The sequence below is a fragment of the Corvus hawaiiensis genome, chromosome 9 (genome assembly GCF_020740725.1).
Source record: "Corvus hawaiiensis isolate bCorHaw1 chromosome 9, bCorHaw1.pri.cur, whole genome shotgun sequence".
In the NCBI taxonomy this organism is placed as follows: Eukaryota; Metazoa; Chordata; class Aves; order Passeriformes; family Corvidae; genus Corvus; species Corvus hawaiiensis.
Window position 1 is genome coordinate 31,604,524 of NC_063221.1, and position 22,136 is coordinate 31,626,659.

Genomic DNA, 22,136 nt, shown 5'->3' on the forward strand with positions numbered 1-22,136 from the left:
AATTCCTTAAGGAAATACCTTTATGCCTTGCCTCAGCATCCTCTTCCTCCTAGGACAGCTCTTTTTTTGGGAGACTGTTAGCACCTGGACATGAACACTGAGGGGGGAAAAGATGAACACTTTGACCTACAAAATACAATCTTTTAAATATCTATCCCTAACCAAGAAAAAACTTCCTATTTCTCTGATATTTTATATTTTCTCTAAATATATTCCTATTTTCTGGAGCTTCTCTGGAACTATTTACTGCAGGAATTTTGTTTGTGCCATTAATATCAAACTGCTCCTTTCTGAACTAATTCTTTCAGCAGTGCACTTTAAATTTAAATGACTTAAATTCAGGACACCTGCAGCCCATCAGAAAAGACCCAAAAAAGGCAATTTTTGAGGAGGTAAGGGCAGTAGGTAGGATTAATGAGCAGTGGTTACAGGTGAAGTAGTGTCCACCTTCAGACTGGAAAATTAATGGTAAAGTTAATTACTCTGCTTGAATTCCTTCATGAGCATCACTAAATTTTATGATGTTTGAGCAGATCCATAATGTCATCTGTAATTGCTTAATCTGGTGATTATTTTTGAGGAGATATTATGTGTTCAGTATTCCTAGGAGAAAAGTGTTCCTTTTTCATGATCCCAGAATAATTTACATCCCATAGTCGATGAACCCTTCACACCTCTCATTTCCAATTATTTTATTTATTAAAAATAGTGCAAATATTGAAAAAGGAGGAACGTTACCTCTTTGATAAAACATTAGGGAAAAGGAAGCCCTTGAACAGAAGCTTGTCAGCTGTCAATTTTTAAAATAATAAATGACAAAGTACTTTGATTATTGTAGTTTTAAAATTAATTTTAGAAGTAACGAAAGTCCAAGATACTTTGTACTCTTAACTTGTTTTAGTTTGGGCTAAAGCAATATCTAAAATCATTTATTTGGTGGAGTTTTTTAATCTGTAACTGATAATTAAAAAGGTACCTTAAACCTAGTCAAGAATTATCCATCAGAATTAGATTTTCCTGATAAGAATTTAATCACATACACCCAATTTAACTCCAAGCGTTCTTCGAATTTCCTTTTAAAGATTATTATGTTTCACGTCTGGGTTTTCTTTTGCCTGTTCTTTGTGGTTGGCCTTGTGTCTAAAAATGGCTACAAATATTTAAATTATTCTTCACTCATTTATAGCAATGATGACAACGTTAAGAGCTAAATTTACTGTGTTGTAAATGACATTGCAAGGAACTATGCTAGAGGAGAAATGGATTTTCCGAGAGGACAACCTATTTTATTTTTTAAAGTGGGTGCTGACTAACAGAGTGAAATGTTTTTATGGACAGAGGCTTCATGGAAGTGGAAATGTATTTTATATTGATCCCCTGGAATATTGTCCTTCTGTTGTGAGGTTGGGCTCTTTTTTATGGCAGGTCACAGCCCTGTGCCCATCCCCCATGTCACCAGTGCAGCACCCAGGTGCTGTTTTACCTATTTTCATGGATTTTGATTAGTTTGCCACATTTCTGATGAGGAATAAAATTAGGACAAGATCATCCTGGGGCATTGTGCCTGCTGACCTCCAGTGGAGTTCTTGGGTCCACTTGGGGCTAAAGTTGGACTTGATCTCAGAGGTCTTTTCCAGCCTAATTCAATCTGTGGAATTTGCTTTATTTTGTTGCTGTTCTGTATTTCGGTCTCTCCGGGTGGATCTGTATCCAGGGAAGGTGGCAATGATGGGGATTTGGGGAATGATTCCTGCTGCGGGAGGTGACCCTCTCCCAGTGAGGGAGAGGGACCGTGCCCTGGCCATGGCCTCCGTCAGGGTGGATCCTGGGGCAATTCCCCTCACAACAGAGCCACAGCTCTCCTCCAGAGCACTCAAATCCTTCCCAAAAATCTCTCTGGAGATGCATTACTGTGGGGATGAAGTGAGAAGGGCTTGAGAGTGCTCGTGGACAACAAGCTGTCCCTGAGCCAGAACAGTGTCCTGGGGGACAAGAGGCCAACGGGATCTTCAGAAGAGCATTCCCAGCAGGGCAGGGAGGGATCCTGCCCCTGTGCCCAGCCCTGGGGGCACCTCTGGGGTGCCGTGCCCAGCTCTGGCTCCTCAGCCCAGCAGGGCCAGGGAGCTCCTGGAGCGGGGCCGGCGGAGGCTGCGCAGCTGAGGAAGGGCCTGGAGCATCCCCGTGCCCAGCACAGGCTGAGGGAGCCGGGGCTGCTCAGCCTCGAGAGGAGCCCCAGCTGAGAGGGGCCCTCAGCCCTGGGTGTCCCTGGCTGCAGGGAGGGCTCAGGGCAGGGCCCGGGCTCTGCTCCGGGGCCCGGCAGCGGCCCCAGAGCCACGGGCAGGGCCTGAGCCCAGGAATTGCCCTGCACAGGAGGCAGAACTTCTTCACCGTGCGGGTGATAGATTGTCCAGGGAGGGTGTAGTCTCCTCACCAGGGATATCCCAGCCCCGTCTGGACTCAATCCTGTGCCATGTGCTCTGGGATGACCCTGCAGGAGCAGAGACCTTGGACCAGATGCCCCTCTGTGGTCCCTTCCAACCTAGCCCGTTTTGTGAAATTGCCGCTGCGTTCCCGTTCATCCCACACACCCCCTGGAGCTCCGTTACGAGCAGCGCCGAGCCTGCTCCGCTGCCCCCCATCCCTCCGAGGCTCCGGGGGCCGGGGTCTGGCGGCCGCGAGGGGCCGGGCCCGGGGGCTCCCTCAGGCTGCCCCCGGGCGGGGCAGGGCGGGGGCGGCCCCAGCGTCGCGCTCCCCCCGCGGTCCCCGGCGCGCTGCAAGATGGCGGCGGGAGCCGAGCGCGGCGCGGCGCTGCCCGCGGAGCCGCCGCCGCTGAGCGCCGAGGAGGTGGCGAGGCGGCTGGCGAGCACCCGCCGCGAGCTGGGCAACCGCCGCAAGATCCTGCTGCGGAACCTGCCGGCCGAGAGCAGCAGCCAGGTAGGGCCGCCAGCGCTGCCCGCAGCCGCCCGGCGGCGTGGCGCGCTCCCGCCCGCGCCTCAGGCAGGGGCCGGCGGTGGGGAGGGAGGCGCGGGGCAGCCCCGGGTCCCCCGCGAGGCTCGGCGGCCGCGGGGCGCTGCCTCCCCCCAAGCGCTGCCCCGCACGGCATCGGTTGCGTGGGGCGGCTTTGTTACCTGCGGAGAGCGGCTCCGGCTCGCCCGTCCGCGCCCTCACCGGGGGCCACGCCGGGCTGGCCGGGCACCACTCGCCGGGGGGAGCCGGGGTCGCGGCCCGGGGCGTGAGGGAGCTCGGCGGGGGCTCGGTGTGGGTGAACGGGTAACGGGAGCGCCGCCGGCGAGGCGGCACCTGTGTGCGCACAGGTAGGGCACTGCAGCACAGCCGCTTTCGGTGCGAAGTCGGAGCTAAAAAGCTTCCAGACTGGCTTTTCTTTTATTGTGAGGTGAGCCAGACGTAGCGAGGGAAAGCGGTTTTCCGCAGTCTGACGGTGGTTTAGGAAAATTCCGCTCAAATTGCTGCTCTTGGTAGGAGATGATCGCTGAACTCTTCAACCGAGTACTGTGAGTCAGATGCTGAGGTGATTTAGCTGCACAGTCACTTCACCAGCTCCAAACACACAACTTGATGCACAAGTATATTAAAAAAAAAAAAAGTGACTGCGGCTTTTGTTCTGCTCTGCTCCTCGTCTGCCTCCCCCCTCTGTAAAGCACAGGTGGTTTTACTACCTGCGGGTAAGAGCAGCACGTGCAGACTCTCAGTTTCTGCATAACTCCGGCAGAAAAAGGGACTATTCATTTTGGAGAGGCTCTTTCAGCGCTCGCTGTAATCCGACCCGCAGCACCCAGCTGGCCGCCGCACTTCTGGCTGTTTTGTTCTCGCATACGCCGTGCCTCGCCGTGTGTCTGGCCCTGCCCTAGTGGGGTCGGGGATGGTTAAAAGTTTAGAGATGACAGCTTTGTTAGGGTGCTTTAGGCACCTCTATTTATAGGAGCCTGATGAGCTGATCAATAGCAAACTCACAGCTTGGTGAACGCTGCTAATCTTCGGCGTCTCTTCATGAAGTGACAGTGTTGACAGAGAGGGCTTTGCTGGTGTGTCGCCAGATGCTTGCTGTGGATGGCCAGGACAGGAGCACTCCCTGGCACTCCAGTTGTGTCCCTTGATCCCACTGCAGGTCCTCCATGAATTCCCAGGTGGGAATTCACCTGTATGGAACCTGTTGAGTTTGGCGTTGCTTGCTCAGCCGGAGTGTGCTACAGGGAAATACCAACATTAAGGTCAAATTCGGCAGCCATGGAGTTTTCTGGAAGTTTGCCTTTTTGTTTTGATGGCTTAAAGGCAGCACTTAGATGCCTTTTTTTTATATGTCAGGTTCTAATGTTGCTCTGTATACCATGTACAGATCCTGAAATGCACAAGTTGTCATTTTAGTTTTTAACGTTGTTGAGCTACTGGTGTTGGTAATAAAGGCAGAAGAATTGTGCTATAGAAAGTTTCTGTCCTGGAGCAGTTTTGGAAAGAAGTGTGTTTGTGGTCAGGCATGTTAAATCTTACCTTTGTATTTGGCTGTTGTATATTTCCAAAATTACTGTGGAATTTAACATTTCTTGTTGCCAGTTAACACCCGTGGCAAACACGGGTCTGTCTTCTGTTTTCTCCTTGAAGTAATGGGTGAGCCGAGTAAAATCAGATAAACTATTTCTGACCTGGCCAGTTTATTCTCTGTCAAGAGGGAGATGAACATCACTGAAATGCAGCCAAGTCTCCCAGAATAGGTTTTCATAAATGTAACTGTTCATCTCTGAGCGTTGGGGTGTTGGCTTTGCTGCCATTTGTTGTTAAGTGAAGAGTGAGGCCAAGATTTACCAAAATAGTTTTGAAGTGAAAAACGACTGTTCTGCTGATAGAGTTTGGTGGAGATACTCAGTTTTGTCAGAAAAGTAAGAAAAAACCTTTTTTTTTAATATGAAGTTATATAACGAATATAATTCCTCTGCCAGTTGTAGCTACATATTAACTTTATTACTGTACTTGTAATCTTCGATTACCTTTGGAGCCCCACCTGTGTTAAATTAAAAAAATAAATTACTCTTGAGGCCACAGAAGAAATGTCTCTTAGCCATGAGGTTTCTGAACCAGAAACAGGTTTGCAGTCTTAGAAACCAAACAGAGCTCAACCTACAAATAGAAACCTGCAGGGTCGATGTTTTTTCAGGCAATTCTCTCACTACAGCCATGGAGAAAGGGGTTGTTGTGGCAGATCTGTGGTAAACATCTTTACATCTTCACTGTTCTTGAAGGCAGAGTCTCCATTTGCTGCTCAGTTGGCAAGTTGATCAATGTTGAACTCTTCCAGAGTTGCCAGGTAATTCCCCAAATTCATCCTCATGGGATTCCTCCAACACAGTATCAAATGTGTGGTGTGATAATGACCTAGAAATGGCCATGGGCTATTGCTGATCTCTCCAAATCTTCAGATCTTTGACATCTGTAGCAGTGACTGTGTATTAAAAAGCAGAATTCAGTGCTGAGAGTGGAGCAGGCTGTGTGGAGGGTCACAAGAGGCTTCCCTGTTTCTCCATGGAGCTTCTCTGGGATGCGTGCTCAGAGCAGTGATCCACTCTCCTCCTGCAGCCTTGCCAGATCACACTCCTCCAGTTCCAGTTCTTCTTGCAGGAGTGGGGAAGTGCTGTGTGCTCTTAGCAGAGCAGTCATTTTGTGGCTTCGTTAGGGCAGGGCAGTGATATGGGATATTCTGCAGTAAGATTGTCCCCTTGGTGTCAGTCCTTTTGAAGAATATCAGATAGCGAGTCTGTTCTTGTTAGCATGAATGGCCTCTGATGTGGTGTTGTGGTAAGACTGATGTTTGGAGGAAGAATCTTTGCCAAGAGACTTAAAAGTGAGCGTGGTTGTAGTGATGCCTTTTATTGTAATCAGTGCTTGGCAATGGATCAGGGATCTCATGGCTGGAGGTCTCTTGCATTGCCTTGTTGTGTGTGCATCTCCCTGAGCCACCAGCCCTGATCAATCATCCATTCCAGCACAAGGAACATGGTCCCATGGGATGCTGTAAGAGCAGAAATTGCAACCAGAAGGGCCTTGGAACTATCCTAAAACTGCTCCCAGTGCTCTGGAGGCAGGAGGACTGCTCTGAGCAGAGGGAGGGAAGGAAATAACACCTTCCTCTCTCCTTTTCTGATAAAGAGATGCCGGGAACTTCGGGATGAGCAGAATGGAAGTGAAGTTGTACCTCACTAAAAAGGAGTTTGTATTGATTTTACCCCAGTCAGCAAATAAGCACCACACAGCCACTTTTTCATTTCTTCACTGCTCTGGTGCTGAGGAGAATCAGGGGAAAAGTAAAGCTTGGGAGTTAAGAATAGTTTAATTATTGAAGCAAAATAAAACATTTCTAAAATTAATATGACTAATAATACTAATATTAATTGTAATAAAAAGGAGCAAGAGAGGAATTAAACCCAAGAGGAACAAGTGATGCCCAGCAGAGTTGCTCAGCACCCATTGACTGATGCCAGCTGCTCCCAGTTTATATACTGACATTCTGTGGTGTGGAATATCCCTTTGGCTATCCTGGCTCTGCTCCCTCCTGGCATTCCATGCACCTGTGCATGGGAAACTGGAGAGTCTTTGGCTCAGAGTAAGCTCCGCTTAGCAACAACTGAAACATCCTCCTGTTATGAACATTAGTCTCATCCTAAAGTCAAACCACAGCACTGAACCAGTAAGAACAAAATTAATTCTGTCCCATCCCAAACCAGGACATTGGTGTCAACTTCTGTTTCTTTTGGATTTTTTCTGTAATTACCCCAATGGATTACAATAATTGATTTTGGTTTCCCCCAATTTATTGTTTTTTCACTGTTAGTGGCTCCATATTTATGGCTGATGAACTTCCATAGGGACAGTGGCTCATCACTGGGACACAATCAGCAGACTCTGATATGGGATACCAGTTCCTATCCCATGGGGTTCCTGCTGGGAAGATTAGATCTTGGGTTATTTATTTTTTTTGCTCATCATTACTGAGATTTGTAGCCAAATCTACAGTGTTCTGTGCCAAGATCAGCTGCCCAGCGAGGGCTGTTGGCTTTTTGCTTCCCCTCTGTACAGATAAGATAAGATGCTGTGGGAGATGCACTCGCTCCCAACCATTTTAGGGTTGATTATCCCTAAATGCCACCATGTTACAGTTCTACAGAACAAATCCGATGGAGGGGACGCTCTGCTTTAATGTAGGGCACGCAGCAAAGTAGGGCTGGTTAATTATTTTAACACCCCGTGGTTCTCCTGAGGCATGCAGAATCCAGAGAACAGTGAAACACTGAGGTGTTGGTACAAAACTGGTACAGTGCACCTGGGATAGGGATTCATTTGCTGGTCTGGGACCTGGTGGACCCATTCAGTTCTTTTCACTGGTGTCTGTTCCTGATCAAAAGCCAAATCACTGCTTAGCATGGTGCTGCTCTGGTGGGGTTGTAGCATTTCTTTCCCTTTCTCTCTGGATTAGCCAGAGTTTTTCCTTGTTCCTTTTTGATGGAGAGCCTTTAATGAGGTGTGATGATTTGAGGGAGTGTTCTCTCCAATCTGTTGGATGCCAGACCTTTAAGTAGAAGGGCCTTTGTGTTTTCATTACTCCTCTGTCACACTGCCTGAACATGAAAGGCACATTGTGGAGAGGGAGCAGCTCTCGTGCCTTAAGATGTACATTTAACATTTTTCTTTATTACTTTTCTCTTGCTTTGAGCTCTTGCTCTCTCAAGTTACCTCTTTCTATGTCTTTTCCCTCTTTTATTTAGCTCTCACACTGCCCAGTATGCCCAGGATGGTGGAATTAATTTCCAGTCCCATAGAGATCCTCTTACCAACACTCTCAAAAGTCTCTGGAAGATCAGAGGAAAAGGTTTTCCATTTCATTGAAAAACTCCTGTTTTGCTGTCATCACTTGTTCTTACATTACTTCCCTAAAGATCTTTGAGGGCTATGATCTTAAAAAAGTGAGAATCAGTTCTCAAACACAAAGGTTTGCCCCAAAAGCAGTTTATGGCCTGGAGTGACAGGCTTGAATCCATTTCAGGTTTCCTAGTTTGGGCTGTGGAAATGAAGAGGGAATGTGCTGAGCAGGAGCCTTGGGACACACCTCAGTGCTCGCTGTTCCTGGGCAGGTCAGCATCTGCCACATCTCCCACTTGATCCTCCACCTTTGCTCCTCTGAGAACTTCCTTTATCCCAGCACTGAAAACCACTTGGAAATTGTGAAGGAAGAGGTGTGGTGAGCTCAGTCTTTGCCTGAAATGTTGCTTCTTAGGAGCACAGGGGGATTTATCCAGCAGTTGATGAAATTTTGAGGCCCTCCTACGTCTGTGGTCAGGAGATGGTTAAAATTGCACTTTGCATCAGTCCTTTTGGGTTTTCTGTTAACCCTCTTGTTGCTGCTGAGTGCTCCACTTGTTCTCTGACAGAGCCTCTGGGTTTTCCCCTTAGTTACATTCTATTACTTTAAACTGTGTCAATATTCTCTTGTTTACTACTTATTATTTATGTAATATGTGCAGTGAAATCCATGTGTCATGTCATGAACTCAAGTATTTAGCAGTCTAAAATTTGAATTAAATGAACACCACATTATATCATTTGTAGATGTGAAGCTTTTTTTCTGAGTTCTCTTTTTCCTGCCCTGCCTGCACAACTGGAAACAAAGCCTTTTTCAGCTGTGAGATGATTTAAAACGTCTTGGTTAGCCAAGTAACTACTTTAAACTTAATTGATTCCCATTTCCAGAATATGCATGTGAAGTTGAGGCCTTCAGCTGCTCAGTGAGAGCCAAGTTATAGACCAGGCTTGGAGAGTGTTTATATTGGAAACTTCCCTAAAACTCACTGCAGAAATCTGGCTGGGCACCCTTAGAATTGTTAAATATTTTGTTGCCAGAATAGCACAATTTCTGCATCTAATATGAAGTCTTGTTTTACATCTAGAGAGAGAAAAGTGCTTGGGTTTGGTGTGCTGTAGGCTCTATGTACATTATTGTATATATTTTATGTATTGTTCCAGGTGAGCACTGAGAATTTCTTGGATATTTTTTCCCTTGCACTGAGATCCTGGGTAGGAAAAGCTGCTTTTATTAGAAATAAACCACTGAGCTTTACTAATTTGATAAACAGGGCAGATGTCCCTGTGAATGGCTCCCTTTCTCATTTATGTTTCAAACAATGCAGGTACTAAACACAAAGATTCTTTCTAAGGAATTCTTTCTGACTCGGAGGTGCAAGTCTCAAACCAGTAATAAGTGCTGAAAACTCAGGTTGCCTGTTTTTCTACCCAGGACAAGACAGGACAGGGCAAGAACTGAGGTATTTCAAGACCGCATTTACAGTAGTAAACAATCCAATTTTTAAAGGAAAAAGAATGATTTCTCTTAAACTCCCTTTATTACATTTGATGTTGCTTTTTCTGCTAATTTCCATGTATGACTGATTATTTCTTAGTTACAATTTTAATTTTTATTGATGATAAGATTATCTGCTTTTAAGGGTTTAAGGGGCTGTAGAGTAGCTAAGGATTATTGGTTATATTTTTGTTCCAAGATAAAAAAATCCTGGAATGATTTGGGTTGGAAGGGACCGGAAAGCTTAAGAACTGCTGAACATTTTTGTTGTCAAAACACAGTTTGTCCAGTGTGGGCCTTCAGCGTGTTGGTAGATGTTGCTGTTGTTTAGACTTAGTAGGATGCAGTTAAATGAGGATTACTGTGGTAGTTGTCAGCCAGGTTTTGTAGTTTAGCAGATTAATTCCTTTATTAAAGGGGAAAAAAGCCCTTTAGGAGGAGCAGTTTTGTCACCGGAATGTTGGGATGCGGATATCGGAGCATGGACAAGGGGGTGGCACCTGGGCTGGCCGCCGCTGCTCAGGTGTGGTGCCACACTGAGTTTACTACTCCTGCTTTGCTACACCTCAGAGTTAAGGGCAATGCTCGGGGTTTGCTCCCTGCCTGCCGGGCTGAGGGTGCAGGAGCTCCGTGGAGCAGAGCCGGGAGAACGCCGGGACTGGGAACGAGCGGCGGCTGTTTGTTTCTGCCGTTCTCAGGGAAACATCCCTCTGCTTACATTCCTTGCAAGTTAAGAGGGTCGCAGCAGAGGATATACCTGACTTGGCTGACCCCCTTCTTCTCCCAGAGTAAACATTCCCTCCTGGCCCGATCCTGGGGAACTGCTTGGACCACAGGGATCAGTGCTGAGTCGTTCCCGTTGCTGTCGCTGACACTTCTGCCCTGAGCTGTGGGGAGTAGGAACTGGAAACGGCATCACAATGGGAGCACTGTTCCCTCTTTTATACCAGACCTGAGTGCTGGGAGATGTTGGAGGTGAAGTTTAGAGAAGTGCCTGAGTTAAAGCTGGCTTAGCAAGCAGAGAAATCTCAGTGTAACACGCAGATATTTACAGCTGTTTAATTGAAGGAGTACACATTTTCCTAGCGTTGGCAGGGTGTGTTTTATCTTTGTAAATCCTCACAAACGGTGTTTATGTGAGAAATGCTTTCACTGAAACACTGCACAACCCCAGTTCCACAGGTGAAGGCCTCAGCCCTGCCAAGAGCCCAGGAGAGCACAAGAACCAGAACCTTCCTGGCAGAGCCCTTTGCACAAACCTGGCAGTGTTTGCAACCACCTGTGGAAGCTGGTGTTAAAATCTTTACCAGAATTTCTGTGCTTAAATTAAGCTTTCATTTTAAATCTCCCTTATGTGTTCATCATATTTTACATCATTATCCCCCAAAGAGTTGTTTACTAGGGGCTGTTTTTCCTCTCAAAGTTTCAGACTGTTACTGGGAAATCATGTGGAATCACCTGATACACAGATGACTTTCAAAAGAGGCTTCAGAGCTGTTTGAAAAAATATTTCCTGCTACCTAATCATCATATAAAACTTTCAGTGTTGCTCTTGTAAAATAATACAGGAAATCAAAAGGGCAGATAGGTCCCTCTTTTTCAGAGTATTATTTCAGACTATTTCAGAGTATAATTTCTTTGGCGTCTTCAGTGGTACAGTACAAGTGAAATGCCAAAACTGTGCAGAAAGTTTCTTTCTCAGTCTCTCATGTCTGAGAATGAAACGTCTAATTCTTGTTTGAGAGGTGTCCACACTCAAATCCCCTTCCTGGCTTGAATTTTGGGCGTATCTTGCATTTCAGAAACCCCATCCTTATCACACCTTATTAGAGGACGTGTGGGAGCTGGAGAAATGCTGCCATATTTTATTGATGCAGTATTTGACAGCTGTTAAATAGTGAAACCAGAGATTGGTGCTCTCTTGACTAAAAGGTGTGCACCTGATACCACTCACAGAGAACCCAATTAACCTTTAGGCTCCATATATTGAATTACCAAACCGGCAACTCCACTCAGCTGCTGGAAATTGGCTGCAATTAAACTTTCAGACAAAGCTGGTTGATTATTTTGTTTGCTGAAATCACTTTGCACTCTTGTGTATGGGATTTATTCAGCTAAAATAATATAAATATCCAAGTTACTGCTCCTGGTTTCTCCTTGGGGTGATGAATGTTCATCTCCTTTCTCAGCACATAAAACAATAATTTGTGGGTTTTTTTGGGGCATGTGCACCTTGGTTTTCTGGGAATAGCTGTAGCAAACTCCTCTAAGACTTGCTCTTACCCACCCCTCCTCTCTTCCCATTAATTAGTAGGAGCAAATAACACTCTTGGGATTGATTCTCTGTTGAGCATCTGTGCAGTAATTGAGAGAGGATACTTTCCAGGGGGTACTCTGGCCGCAGTTATCTGCTGGGTGAAAGAATAGCCATTTTTAAGAGTGAAAATCTATTAAAGTGAACTTGAGCAGGAAACTGAAGCAACTGTTGGGTTTTGGGGCAGCATTGCTGCCCTCAGTAAGTTTGGTGATGTGATGCTGCCAGTATTCCTTGTCCATGTGGTATTTTAGCTCTGCCAGTTGTACTTCAGAGAAATGGAGAGGGTTTTGCTATTTAATGAGCTGTGATGTTGTCTTTATCAAAAGACAGTTACAGGACGCCCTTTTGTGTTTATGTGACCTCAGAGAATGAAAAGTACATTAATCAAATTCAGCAAGCCAGTTTTTTATGTGAGAGAAAAGCATTGCTGCAGCAGTATAACCAACTCCTTTCAAAACAAATATTTGATAGTGTTTCTATGGTGAAATTTTCTGTTTGTTGGGGAAGTTTTTGGTTTTGTTTGAAAAGAGGATGAATTTATACACTTGCTTGGTTTGATGACTTTTTAATGTGATGTGACTTGTACTTTTCACTTGCAGGAAATCCACGACTTGTTTAAAGATTATGAAATCAAATATTGTTACGTGGACAGGAATAAAAGAACAGGTGAGAACTTAAAAACTTCCATATATTTCAATTCTGTAAGGAACATCATGTGCTGTGTGTGAAGTCATGGACTGTCACAGCTTGTCTGGTGTCCCTCAGTGCCTTTTCGGTCACCTTCTGCTGAAGCCAGTGGAAGTTGGAAACTTTCTGGTGTTGACCAGAAGTTTTTTGGTTCCTTCTGCTCTCTCTCAGGACTATTCCTTAGTGAGTGTCCCTCTGGGACAAGGCAGACCTCAGCTGGCTGAATCCCTTTGGAAAACTGGTCCTGAGGCCTCTCTTGGGACAAACCACACGTGCCTGAGAGGAAATCCTACCCAGTTCAGATGCATTTGCAGTTTGCTCACGTCAGGAAACACTTCTGCCCTGTGAGGGTCACCCAGCACTGTTGCAGGTTGTCCAGAGAAGTTGTGGAATCTCCATTGCTTGGGATACTAGGGAACCCATCTGGGTGACCTTGCTTGAGGGGCAGGTCAGACAAGAGGCCCTCAGGAGGTCCCTGCCACCCTCACTCAGTCTGGGACTGTGTGATTGTGTGAAAACCCAGAAAAGAAAGACTTTCTGTTGACCCCGAAGTGAGAACTTGTGGATGTTGTCATCAAAGAGATTCGGTAGAATCCATAACGTGTTGACTTCAGTGGACTATTTAATTTAGTAAATAATTAAATATTTAGTTTAAATATTTAATAAGTTTAAATAAATATTAATTTAGTTCCCCATATATAAAATTTGGTTGGGTTACAAGGAGTAAAGTTGTGTGCATCACAACACAGTCACTTTTTGAGTTAATTGCTCATGGTGTTCAGTTGATAATCCCAGATTCTAGACATTATATATATTATATATACAATAGATATCTTCCTCTGTTTTATCTTTGGGGTAAACCTGCAGCTCTCACCTGTGGTTTCAGGGGGAGGGAGAGGTGTGGCTGCAGGTAAGCCAGGGTAGGTGATGTCCCCACTGCTGGTCTCTTGCAGCTTTTGTCACCCTGTTAAACGGGGAGCAGGCCCAGAGCGCTATCCGGAAGTTCCACCAGTATTCCCTCCGTGGGAAGGAGATCTCCGTGCAGCTCCAGCCAACGGATGCTCTGCTGTGCATCACCAACCTGCCCCTTTCCCTCAGGATAGAGGAGTTTGAGGAACTGGTGCGTGCCTATGGCAACGTGGAGAGGTGTTTCCTGGTCTACAGCGAGCTCACCGGCCATTCCAAGGGCTATGGATTCGTGGAATACATGAAGAAGGACTCTGCTGCCAAGGCCAGGCTGGAACTCCTGGGCAAGCAGCTGGAGGAGAGCACTCTGTTTGCACAGTGGATGGATGTGAACCAGCTGACCACAAACCTTATTCACTCCAAGTGCCTTTGTGTGGATAAATTACAAAAAGACTGCGCTGATTCGAAAGAACTGATCCAGGCTTTCTCCCTGAAGTACAAACCTGTCTTCTGCCAGGTAGGTTGGATTTCTGTCTTATGGAAAACCAAGGTTGGGATTGCAGTATTGGCTCACTTCACTCTTGCTGTCTTCCACTTCTGTTTTTCCTATAATCACTCAGCTGTGCATCTGCTCAGTGATGTGGGTAGTGATGCTTAACTGCTCTGGGCGTGCAGTGCTTGGTCCGTGGTGTCTGGGAATTCTGCAGGATACCACTCCAGTGAAATGCCAGCAAAATGTTTGTAAGACATCCCCTTATGTCATTTACTGAAAATAATTGTATTTTTGAGAGCTTTTAAAGGAAGTATTGCTGATGGCTTCATTGCTTGGTAAAGAAAGGCAGAGTTTATGAATACCACAAGTGCAACAGTTCAGAGCATGTAAAATACCTCATATAACTCATATATTAATATTTAACATGTTTTTTCCCTAATAGAGGAAGATGCAGGCTTGGGTTCTTGGGTGTTGCCAGGGATAGAAGTGACACATCTTTTGGAAAGCTTGGAAGTACAGAAGAGGTAGATCCTTGCCTTTGTGGTGCGAAGGTTTCCTTCTCATCCTCGTGGCCTGTGAGCTAAGAGACCACAAATAAATGCTGTGGCACAGACAGGTCACCATAAACAGGCAGTAGAAGGAAAGCTTTCCTTGTAGTCACACAGATTTCAGTTGCAGGGTTGTTTTTGTGTTGGTTTTTTTTTCCCTTAAGTCTCTTGGAAGGCTGCTCAGGGATCAGCCCCAGGGATAAGCACCCGGAGATTCCCAGCATGGGGAGCAGAAGGTCCATCAGGCTGTGCAGCCTGACCACCTGCAGGCCTTCTCATCCTCCCTAGTGCTGTTTTCCAGCCCCAGGAATTTCTAGTTGGCCAGAGTAAATCCTTAGACATCCTTGATCCAAATATATCAGGAGATTAATAGATTGGAATGAACTCTTCCCAGAAAATGCCCATTCCTTGCTATTTTGAACTCGTGCCTGGGAATGTGTCTGGCTTCAGCCTCACCTCACTCATGCCTAAATTAAGGAGATCTTGCTCCCCATTATTTTCTTCCTGTAAGATGGTATTAAATGCTGTAATCAAGTCTCCTGCTCAATCTTTGTTTAATTAGCTAAACAGATTGATCCTTTTAAGTCTTTTCCTTCAGGGCTTTTTTTCCAGATGTCGGGTAATCTGGGGGCTCTTATCAGCTCTCCCAACAATTTTTCAACGTCCTTTAAAAACTCCGAGCTTCAAAGAATAACAGACTTCTTGGAGAAGGATGGGTTTCACTAACAGGGGTCTGCTGTGCAGTTAGAGGCACTTAAAAATTGACTTTTACCTTTTAAAATAATAATAAAACTTAGGTCACACTTGGTGTGGGTGAGGAGAGTGTCTGCATTAGGTCAGTAAATATGCCTGTTCCTATAAAATACGGGAGGGTGGAGGTAGGAAAACAAATAGTTCAGATTTGAGAGGTGAGAAAGGGAAGAAAATGGATGAATTCTCATCACAACAGTGCTAATTAATTATGGGTTTATGAGTGAGATGACCTGAAAATTGAGGACAAAGAAAGGAGGAGGAAGACTCAAGAAAAGGTGTAAAAAGCGAAGAGGAGGGATGTGATGGGGTGGGTAGAGACAAAAACTGGGAGAGGTCAGGGTAACAGAAACCTCAGTGTGGAGGGAATTTCAATAGAGAATGACTGGGAGAAATGTTTTGTGTCTGGAAAATTTCAGTGTAGCTCTTGTGGTGCTTCTATGGCTTAGTTCTGCTTGGAGCTCCTGCAGTATTTAATCCAGTAAATACAATCTTTGCCCAAAATTCTTACCTGAACTCATGAAATGAACTCTGGGTTATTTCATCTTGTTCCAAAATTACCTTTTTTTAGAAAGTCAATTTGATTTCTCCTCTACTGACAACAGAAATGTTCTGTCAGGAGGAGCTGAAGCCAGATACTTACCCATGGATATTAGGAAAAACGTGTTTTGTCCTTTATTTCAACAAAATGGACCAGAAAACCTCATTCTTTTCTTCTGTCACTTGAAATTGTCACTAGAAGGACTCCAGCCTAATTTGGATAGGGATAAAGAGCTTTTTTTCAGTACCTGTTTACTTGGGAAGTTTAAAAATTCCTAAATCCTTTGCAAGAGTATTGGTAGCTGCACTTGAACACGTTAAGGGAGATTTTAATTGTGTTTCAGTTTAGCTGAAACTAAAATACAGATGTTCCATAGCTTCAAACCCTTCTTTTTACAAGTCCCTCAGGTCTTTACCAGTGCACCTAAACTGGTATCAGAATAAAAAATAAATATAAAATATAGACATATACACATCTATGTGTGTATTTATATATGAAAATATGTGTTCTCCAGAGCTCTGCCCAGAGGCCAGGCTGTAACAGTGCCTTTAAAGATCTGACCACGCTCCTTTTGTTCCAACTCTTTGACATTTATATTTCAGTTGTCAGGGTAAGTTTGTGGGGCTGAGGTTGTTTTTATCCAGTGAAGTCTGGAGGAGGTTTTGTCTCTTGCACACCAGAGCTGGTATCAGTTTATCATTCCCATTCATTTGAGGACTGGAGATTTTTGCCTAAGCTTCATCCCTCCCTTCTCACCCCGTTTTTTTGTTTGATTTAAATCTGCTCATTCTCTCTCAAACTCTGCACACAAAGGCCAGAGCAGCGTTTGCCACGTAAGCCCTTTTCCAGTCTGCTTGATTGATCAGTCTGGCATCTTCTCTTGGCATTCCACACGACCACAGACTTCACATGCTCCCAAAAGGCACCAGATACTGGTGGAATTTGCATTGTTGCATGTTTCAGCAGCTCTCATGCACCCTGATGAATGACATTTTGATTATTGCAGGCTGAAAACATGAAGAATAATGATTTTATAATTATCTTGCAAAATAAAAATGCTTGTAAGATCCAGCTGTATTTGCAGTTTGCTTCTCACTCCTCCTTTGTTGTTTAATTTGTGTTAAATGTGTTTCACAGCTGAGGTTCTCCATGAGGTGAGGTGGAAGTGAAGGTGGGAATGGAAGAGATAATAGGAGGAATGAGTAGATAATAATGAAGAGATAAGCATGAATAGATAAGCATGAATGCCAAATACATGAAGATGTGATATCCAACTTCTTTCCAGCACTTCGAGAAAGAAACCTCATGGTTTGGGGAAATACTAACCTTGGGTTGTGTCAGCTGTGCAAGATCTTGCAAGGGACAGGTGAAAACATTGTAGGGCAGCTCCTGGCATTGCCAGGTTTCTGTGGAGTGCTGGGAACTGTTGTTGTTGCAGTTTGCCCAGGATGAGGACGGCGGCAGCGGGGACTTCGCCGTGGTGGAGTACGAGACCGCGGAGCAGGCGGAGAGCGTGCGAGGGGCCATGGATGGGGTGACCATCAACGGCAAGAGGGTGCAGGTGTCCTTCTGTGCCCCTGGAGCACCAGGCAGGAGCACCTTGGCAGCTCTGATAGCAGCACAAAGGATGGTAAGATCCCTGGAAACCTCTTAGGGATGAGCTTGATACGCCTGAGTTAGGGCTTTGTGTGAGGAAAAGGAGCCAAGTTTCTGGAAGCATTTTGGGTTTATCAAGGCCAGGTTGGACAGGGCTTGGAGCAACCTGGGGTAGTGGAAGATTCCTTGCCCATGGCGAAGGGTGGAACTGGATGGGCTTTAACCAACCCAAACCATTCTGGAATTCTCTATAATCAGTCCAGTTCAGGCTCCTTCCTAGGTGAAGATGGCCAGGAAGAAGATAAAATACATCCATAATATACCACAAAGTTACACCCACATAGCTCTTGGATTTTAGTAAATGTAATCTTCTGTGAGAGAAATCATTCCAGCTCAAAAGAAAAGTGACTGGGAATGAGTCATTTGATGAGCTAAGACTTGGTTTAAAACAGAGAGGCAAGAATTTGTCAGCTTTAAGATCAATTTCAAGGCAGGAGAAATAGTTTCATTTCATGCTCGAGGTAGAAGAAAGCTTTTTACACCCACGTCTTATCAAATTATTTCCTAGAAAATTGGATGTGATAAGTGTTACATGGAGCTGCTTTAAATGGAGAGGTAGAAGAGTTCCCTCACTTCAGCCAGCTCAAACCACATCATTATAAAAGAGATAAGAAGTCTATTACAAGATGCAGTGCTCATGGCAACAGTGCCTTTCTTATGCTCCTGTAATGATAACTCTGGCTTTAAGGGAAAAAAAAAGAAACGTGCTTGAAATTTTGTTGGAATAGTTTGTTAGGTGTTTCATTTGAGGGGAAAAAGAGCAGGAAACAGGGAAGGAAATGGTCTTTTCTGTGTCAGATGCAATGTGTACCTTGGCATCACACAAGTTTGAGGGATTGAAATGTATTCTTTGTTTTCTCCTGCTTCTAACACCTTTGTATCTCTTCATTGGAGATGAGGAACAATAGGAAGGGCTTGCTTCCAGAGCCAAATCCAGTGCAGATCATGAAGAGTTTCAATAATCCAGCAATGCTGCAGATGCTGCTGCAGCCCCAGTTGCGTGGCCACACTGTTAAACCTGGTAAGCTGTTTTAAAACAATTCAGAATTAAACCCTGTCCTTAGTGCTGCAAGGCTTTTGCAAAGTAATTAAGTAGAAATACAGTTTTCCAGTCCATGCAGGCACTGTTTCAGTGTGTTTGTGGAGACAAATTTACATTTTACGAAGGCGAAAGCAAGAGGTGCTCTGCTACACTCTTGTGTTTGGGTAAAATTCAGTGTTTCCTACAGATACCCTCTGTGGGCTCTGAATGTTTATATAAGAAATGGGGTTAGAAAGAAATGTCTTTTGCAAGACTTTGGTAAGTTTAGATCTGATTCTAGATCTGAATTTTGCAGCCTGAGTCTTTCTCCTGTGCCCAGTGTAAATCTTTATTCTCTTGGCTGCTGCCACAGCATTAGCCAGAAACATTTCCTTGCTCTCATTAGGATGTGAATGAACATAAATCCCAAAAATCCCGTTTCAGATGGTGAAAGTGCTCAGAACAGGAGCCAGGTAATAAGGAGATGGAGTGGGGGAGAGCTGAGAGTGTGGTGACAAAAACACACAGAAATGGAGTGTGAAGTGGCCACTTCAGGGAAGAAACACTTGAGCTTTATCTGAATTTAAAGCACTTCAGATAAAGCTGTGGCCTGGAATCAGCTCAGGCGCTGCTGCATCTTGGAGTGAAGCTCTCAGGTGTGGAGGAGCACCTGGAGGGACCTTTGAGCTCTCCTGTGCTGGTCATTTTATATCAAAGCTGGATGTATTAAGATGTTTCATAACCTCTCCCAAGCTAAAGGAGTCTGTCATTCCCTCATACTGACCTTTGTACACTTGAACATTTCCTGGAAAGCAAATTTAAAAACCTAGGATCATTCCAAAGATTTTTACTTGCCTAGTTTGTAAAACGTGTAATTTTTTTGTGTGTTTCTATAACAGTTCTTGGAGCATCTGCAGGTTTACCTCACCTCATAAATTCAGCAGTGGGCTCACCTTTTTTGCAGCTGAATAAAGTTCATCAGGTATGTGACAAAAGAACTGTCATCAAAAGAGGTATTTGGGGAGATCTTAACATGAGAAATCCTGAAGTTTTAAGGATTTGCAGCTAAAATCAAGTGTTCTTGTTAAAGCTGTCAGGAAAGTTAGGAGATGAGGGAGCAGGCAGTGCTTACTGTCCAAAATCGAGTTATTTTATCTAGACTGAGCTTTTGACTTAGAACCTGCCACTGTAGACAAAACTTGTCATTACTGGCAGAAAAACTCCTCTTCAAATGAGCTCTCAAGGAGCCTGCCACGTCCCTTTCTCTTGGAACAGCTCATCCGCACTCCTGCAGAGACTTTATGGGTTTATCTGGTTCAAACCAACAATTTCAGCACCTTTATCTTCATTTTAAAGCTTGCAGGGACCCAAATGTACTGCATGTGCCATAAAAAATAGTGGCTTGCAGATGTTGCTTCTTACTCATAAACCCCCCAGGGTTCTCCTGTAATTCCAAATGGACACCAGAATTCCTGAAAGATAATGGGAAGGATCTTTGGGATGAGTTTGTGCTGGAAATTGAGAATGAGAATATGTACCCACAACCTTGTGCCTTGAGCTGAGCTTCTCTCAAGGATTCCTCCAGCTCTGCCAGGAGCCAAAAATTGAATTTAATATTCATGGTAGGGATTTGCACTAATACCTGCAAGGGACTGGGGTCAATCACTTGGCCTTACTATTTCTGCTATTTCAGAAATTCCATGTAAAAAATAAAATCTCCTTCAGCATCAGTTATTTCTCCTGTTCTTTTGGCAAAGACAGACTTAGAGATCTTAGAAAAGACCCGACTAAAATGCAGAAATACTCCTTTTGTTAAGTATATTGAGCTTTTCTGGTTTTTCTCTAAAAACTGGTAGGTGAATATATTCATTTTGAATAAATGCTGCTTCATTTTGCCCCATCCAATGGGTTACTTTTGTCCATATAAAAAAAATACATCATTCTTCGTTTTTTGGTTTTTGTTTTGTTTTGTTTTGTTTTGTTTTTTTTAATTTAAATGACATTTTCAATTGGTCTGTTTAAGTTCCTGCCGCTGTCTCTTCAGCCTGTGCTTCCTTGGAAGGCAGTGTGAGTGTTTGGTGCTCACAGCTGGAGCCAGGGATGTTTTACACAATTAACAGTGGGACTGATGATGATTCAAAGGTTTTTCCAGTGGTTTTTGCCTTGGGAGAGTTGCAGCCAAACAACTCAGTGTTTTCTCTGTCCAGAGACTTAAAATTCTCTTCCTGGGAGCTTTCTGTCATTTAATGAGCTCCAAACCTGAATTTTATAAGGCTTTGATGATCCCAGTTTCTTCTATAAGGCACATTTTTTTCTTCTTGGATGATTTATTTTGGAGCATTCTCTAAAGCCAGAGAACCAGGTTCTCTGTTTTATTTTTATTGTCTTGAAATTCGGTGTTGTCACTGAAACACCTCCCCAGTCACACTGATTCACCTCCCTGCATGTCTTGGGTTTGTATTTTGTATTTGGGGATTTGTAAAGTGACATAATGAGATGAAACATTTTAAAATAATTATTAAAAAGGGATTCAGCAGAGGGGATCTGAAGGTTATTCACCCAGTAATCTTTCAACTCGAGGTAGCCTGATTTTCAACTTGTTGCTTTTAATTTCTCTTAGTTACAAATTATCCTGTGCCAAAATAATGCATTTTCAGCTTTCTCAGGGATGTTTTTCTCAGTCATCCAGCGATTTATTAAGTCTTTATAAATCCAGAGCCTTTCCTCTGAGAATTCTGACCAAACTGATTTTTCCACTCTCTTTATTTCTGAAAGTTTTGCAACTGGACCACTTTGCTTTGTTGCTGTAGCCAAGTTTGGAAGGAACAGCCCCTGGCACTGGTGACAATAAACAGCCCTGGATAATTTCTCCTGGAAATCACTGAGACAATTAAAATAGATGCATAACTAATCTAGATATGGCACATCTTTATTTGAAAAGGCACATTTTTGAGTCCAGAAGATCATATTTTAGGCATAGAGGGAATTTTTCCCCAGGGAATTTAACCGTGCCACCCAGAGACACAGCCTAGGCTTGGAAATATTTGGGAGGTGCTTTGCAGTCTTCATTCCCTGGTTTAGGTGGTCTTTCCTATGTAGGAGATCTCAAAAAAACCCACCAAATTATGAAGGCTGTACTTGGCATGATCACAGTGTCCTGTATATTTATATTTGTACAACAACCTATAGAACAACCTCTATTTTACCTGGCAGATGATGCTGCCAGACAGTTCCAGGCCTGTAGCATAAACCTTGATGTCTTTTAAAGTTTACTTTAAGCCTCAGTGCTGGCCTGAGCTCATAATGCTGAATATACCAGTGACAGAGTCTGAAGGTGGTGCCCCCAAGTTATTAATTAAGTGGCTCAGTTCTGGTGGCAAACTGATCCAGAATATTTTGAATGAACAGTGTGGATATTTTATAGACTTGCCAATCTGCAGGCACTGTGATTTGTCAGCTTTTAATGGCTCTGGAGTAGGATTTCATGTTGATTGTTGTGGGGGGAAACATATTGGGATATTTTTCTGAAGCAAAATTAGTTCTGTGGAGGAAATTGTTATTTTCCCTTGCTGTCTTAACTCAGAATCTTAAATTTCATCAAGCAGTACCGTGTGAAAATGTTTCAAGGATGTTCTGTTCTCTGTGACTGCCAACTAACCCTTGTTTTAATCCTTTCTCAGAGCTCAATTCTGGGGAGCACCTCCAACCTGCTGCTGCAGAGCCCTGCTCACCTGCCCCTGCCCCAGCAGCAGCTCCTGAAGATGGAAAACATGCAGGCAAACAGTGTAAGGCCACCCCCACAGCTTTGACTCTCTTTGAACAGTCTTACAACTCCTAAAATAAGTAATTTTTATCATCA

General features: G+C 44.3%; 1 protein-coding gene across 1 annotated transcript in view; it reads left to right on the forward strand.

Annotated features, from left to right (window-relative positions):
• Positions 1–2,778: 2,778 nt before the first annotated feature.
• Positions 2,779–22,136, forward strand: part of RAVER2 (ribonucleoprotein, PTB binding 2) — a 28,158-nt gene continuing 8,800 nt past the window's right edge. Inside the window, exons 1-7 of the mRNA XM_048312155.1 lie at positions 2,779–2,934; positions 12,275–12,341; positions 13,316–13,785; positions 17,039–17,230; positions 18,151–18,277; positions 19,177–19,259; positions 21,958–22,062. Coding sequence (XP_048168112.1) covers positions 2,779–2,934; positions 12,275–12,341; positions 13,316–13,785; positions 17,039–17,230; positions 18,151–18,277; positions 19,177–19,259; positions 21,958–22,062 — 1,200 coding nt within the window. The remainder of the gene's footprint in view (positions 2,935–12,274; positions 12,342–13,315; positions 13,786–17,038; positions 17,231–18,150; positions 18,278–19,176; positions 19,260–21,957; positions 22,063–22,136) is intronic.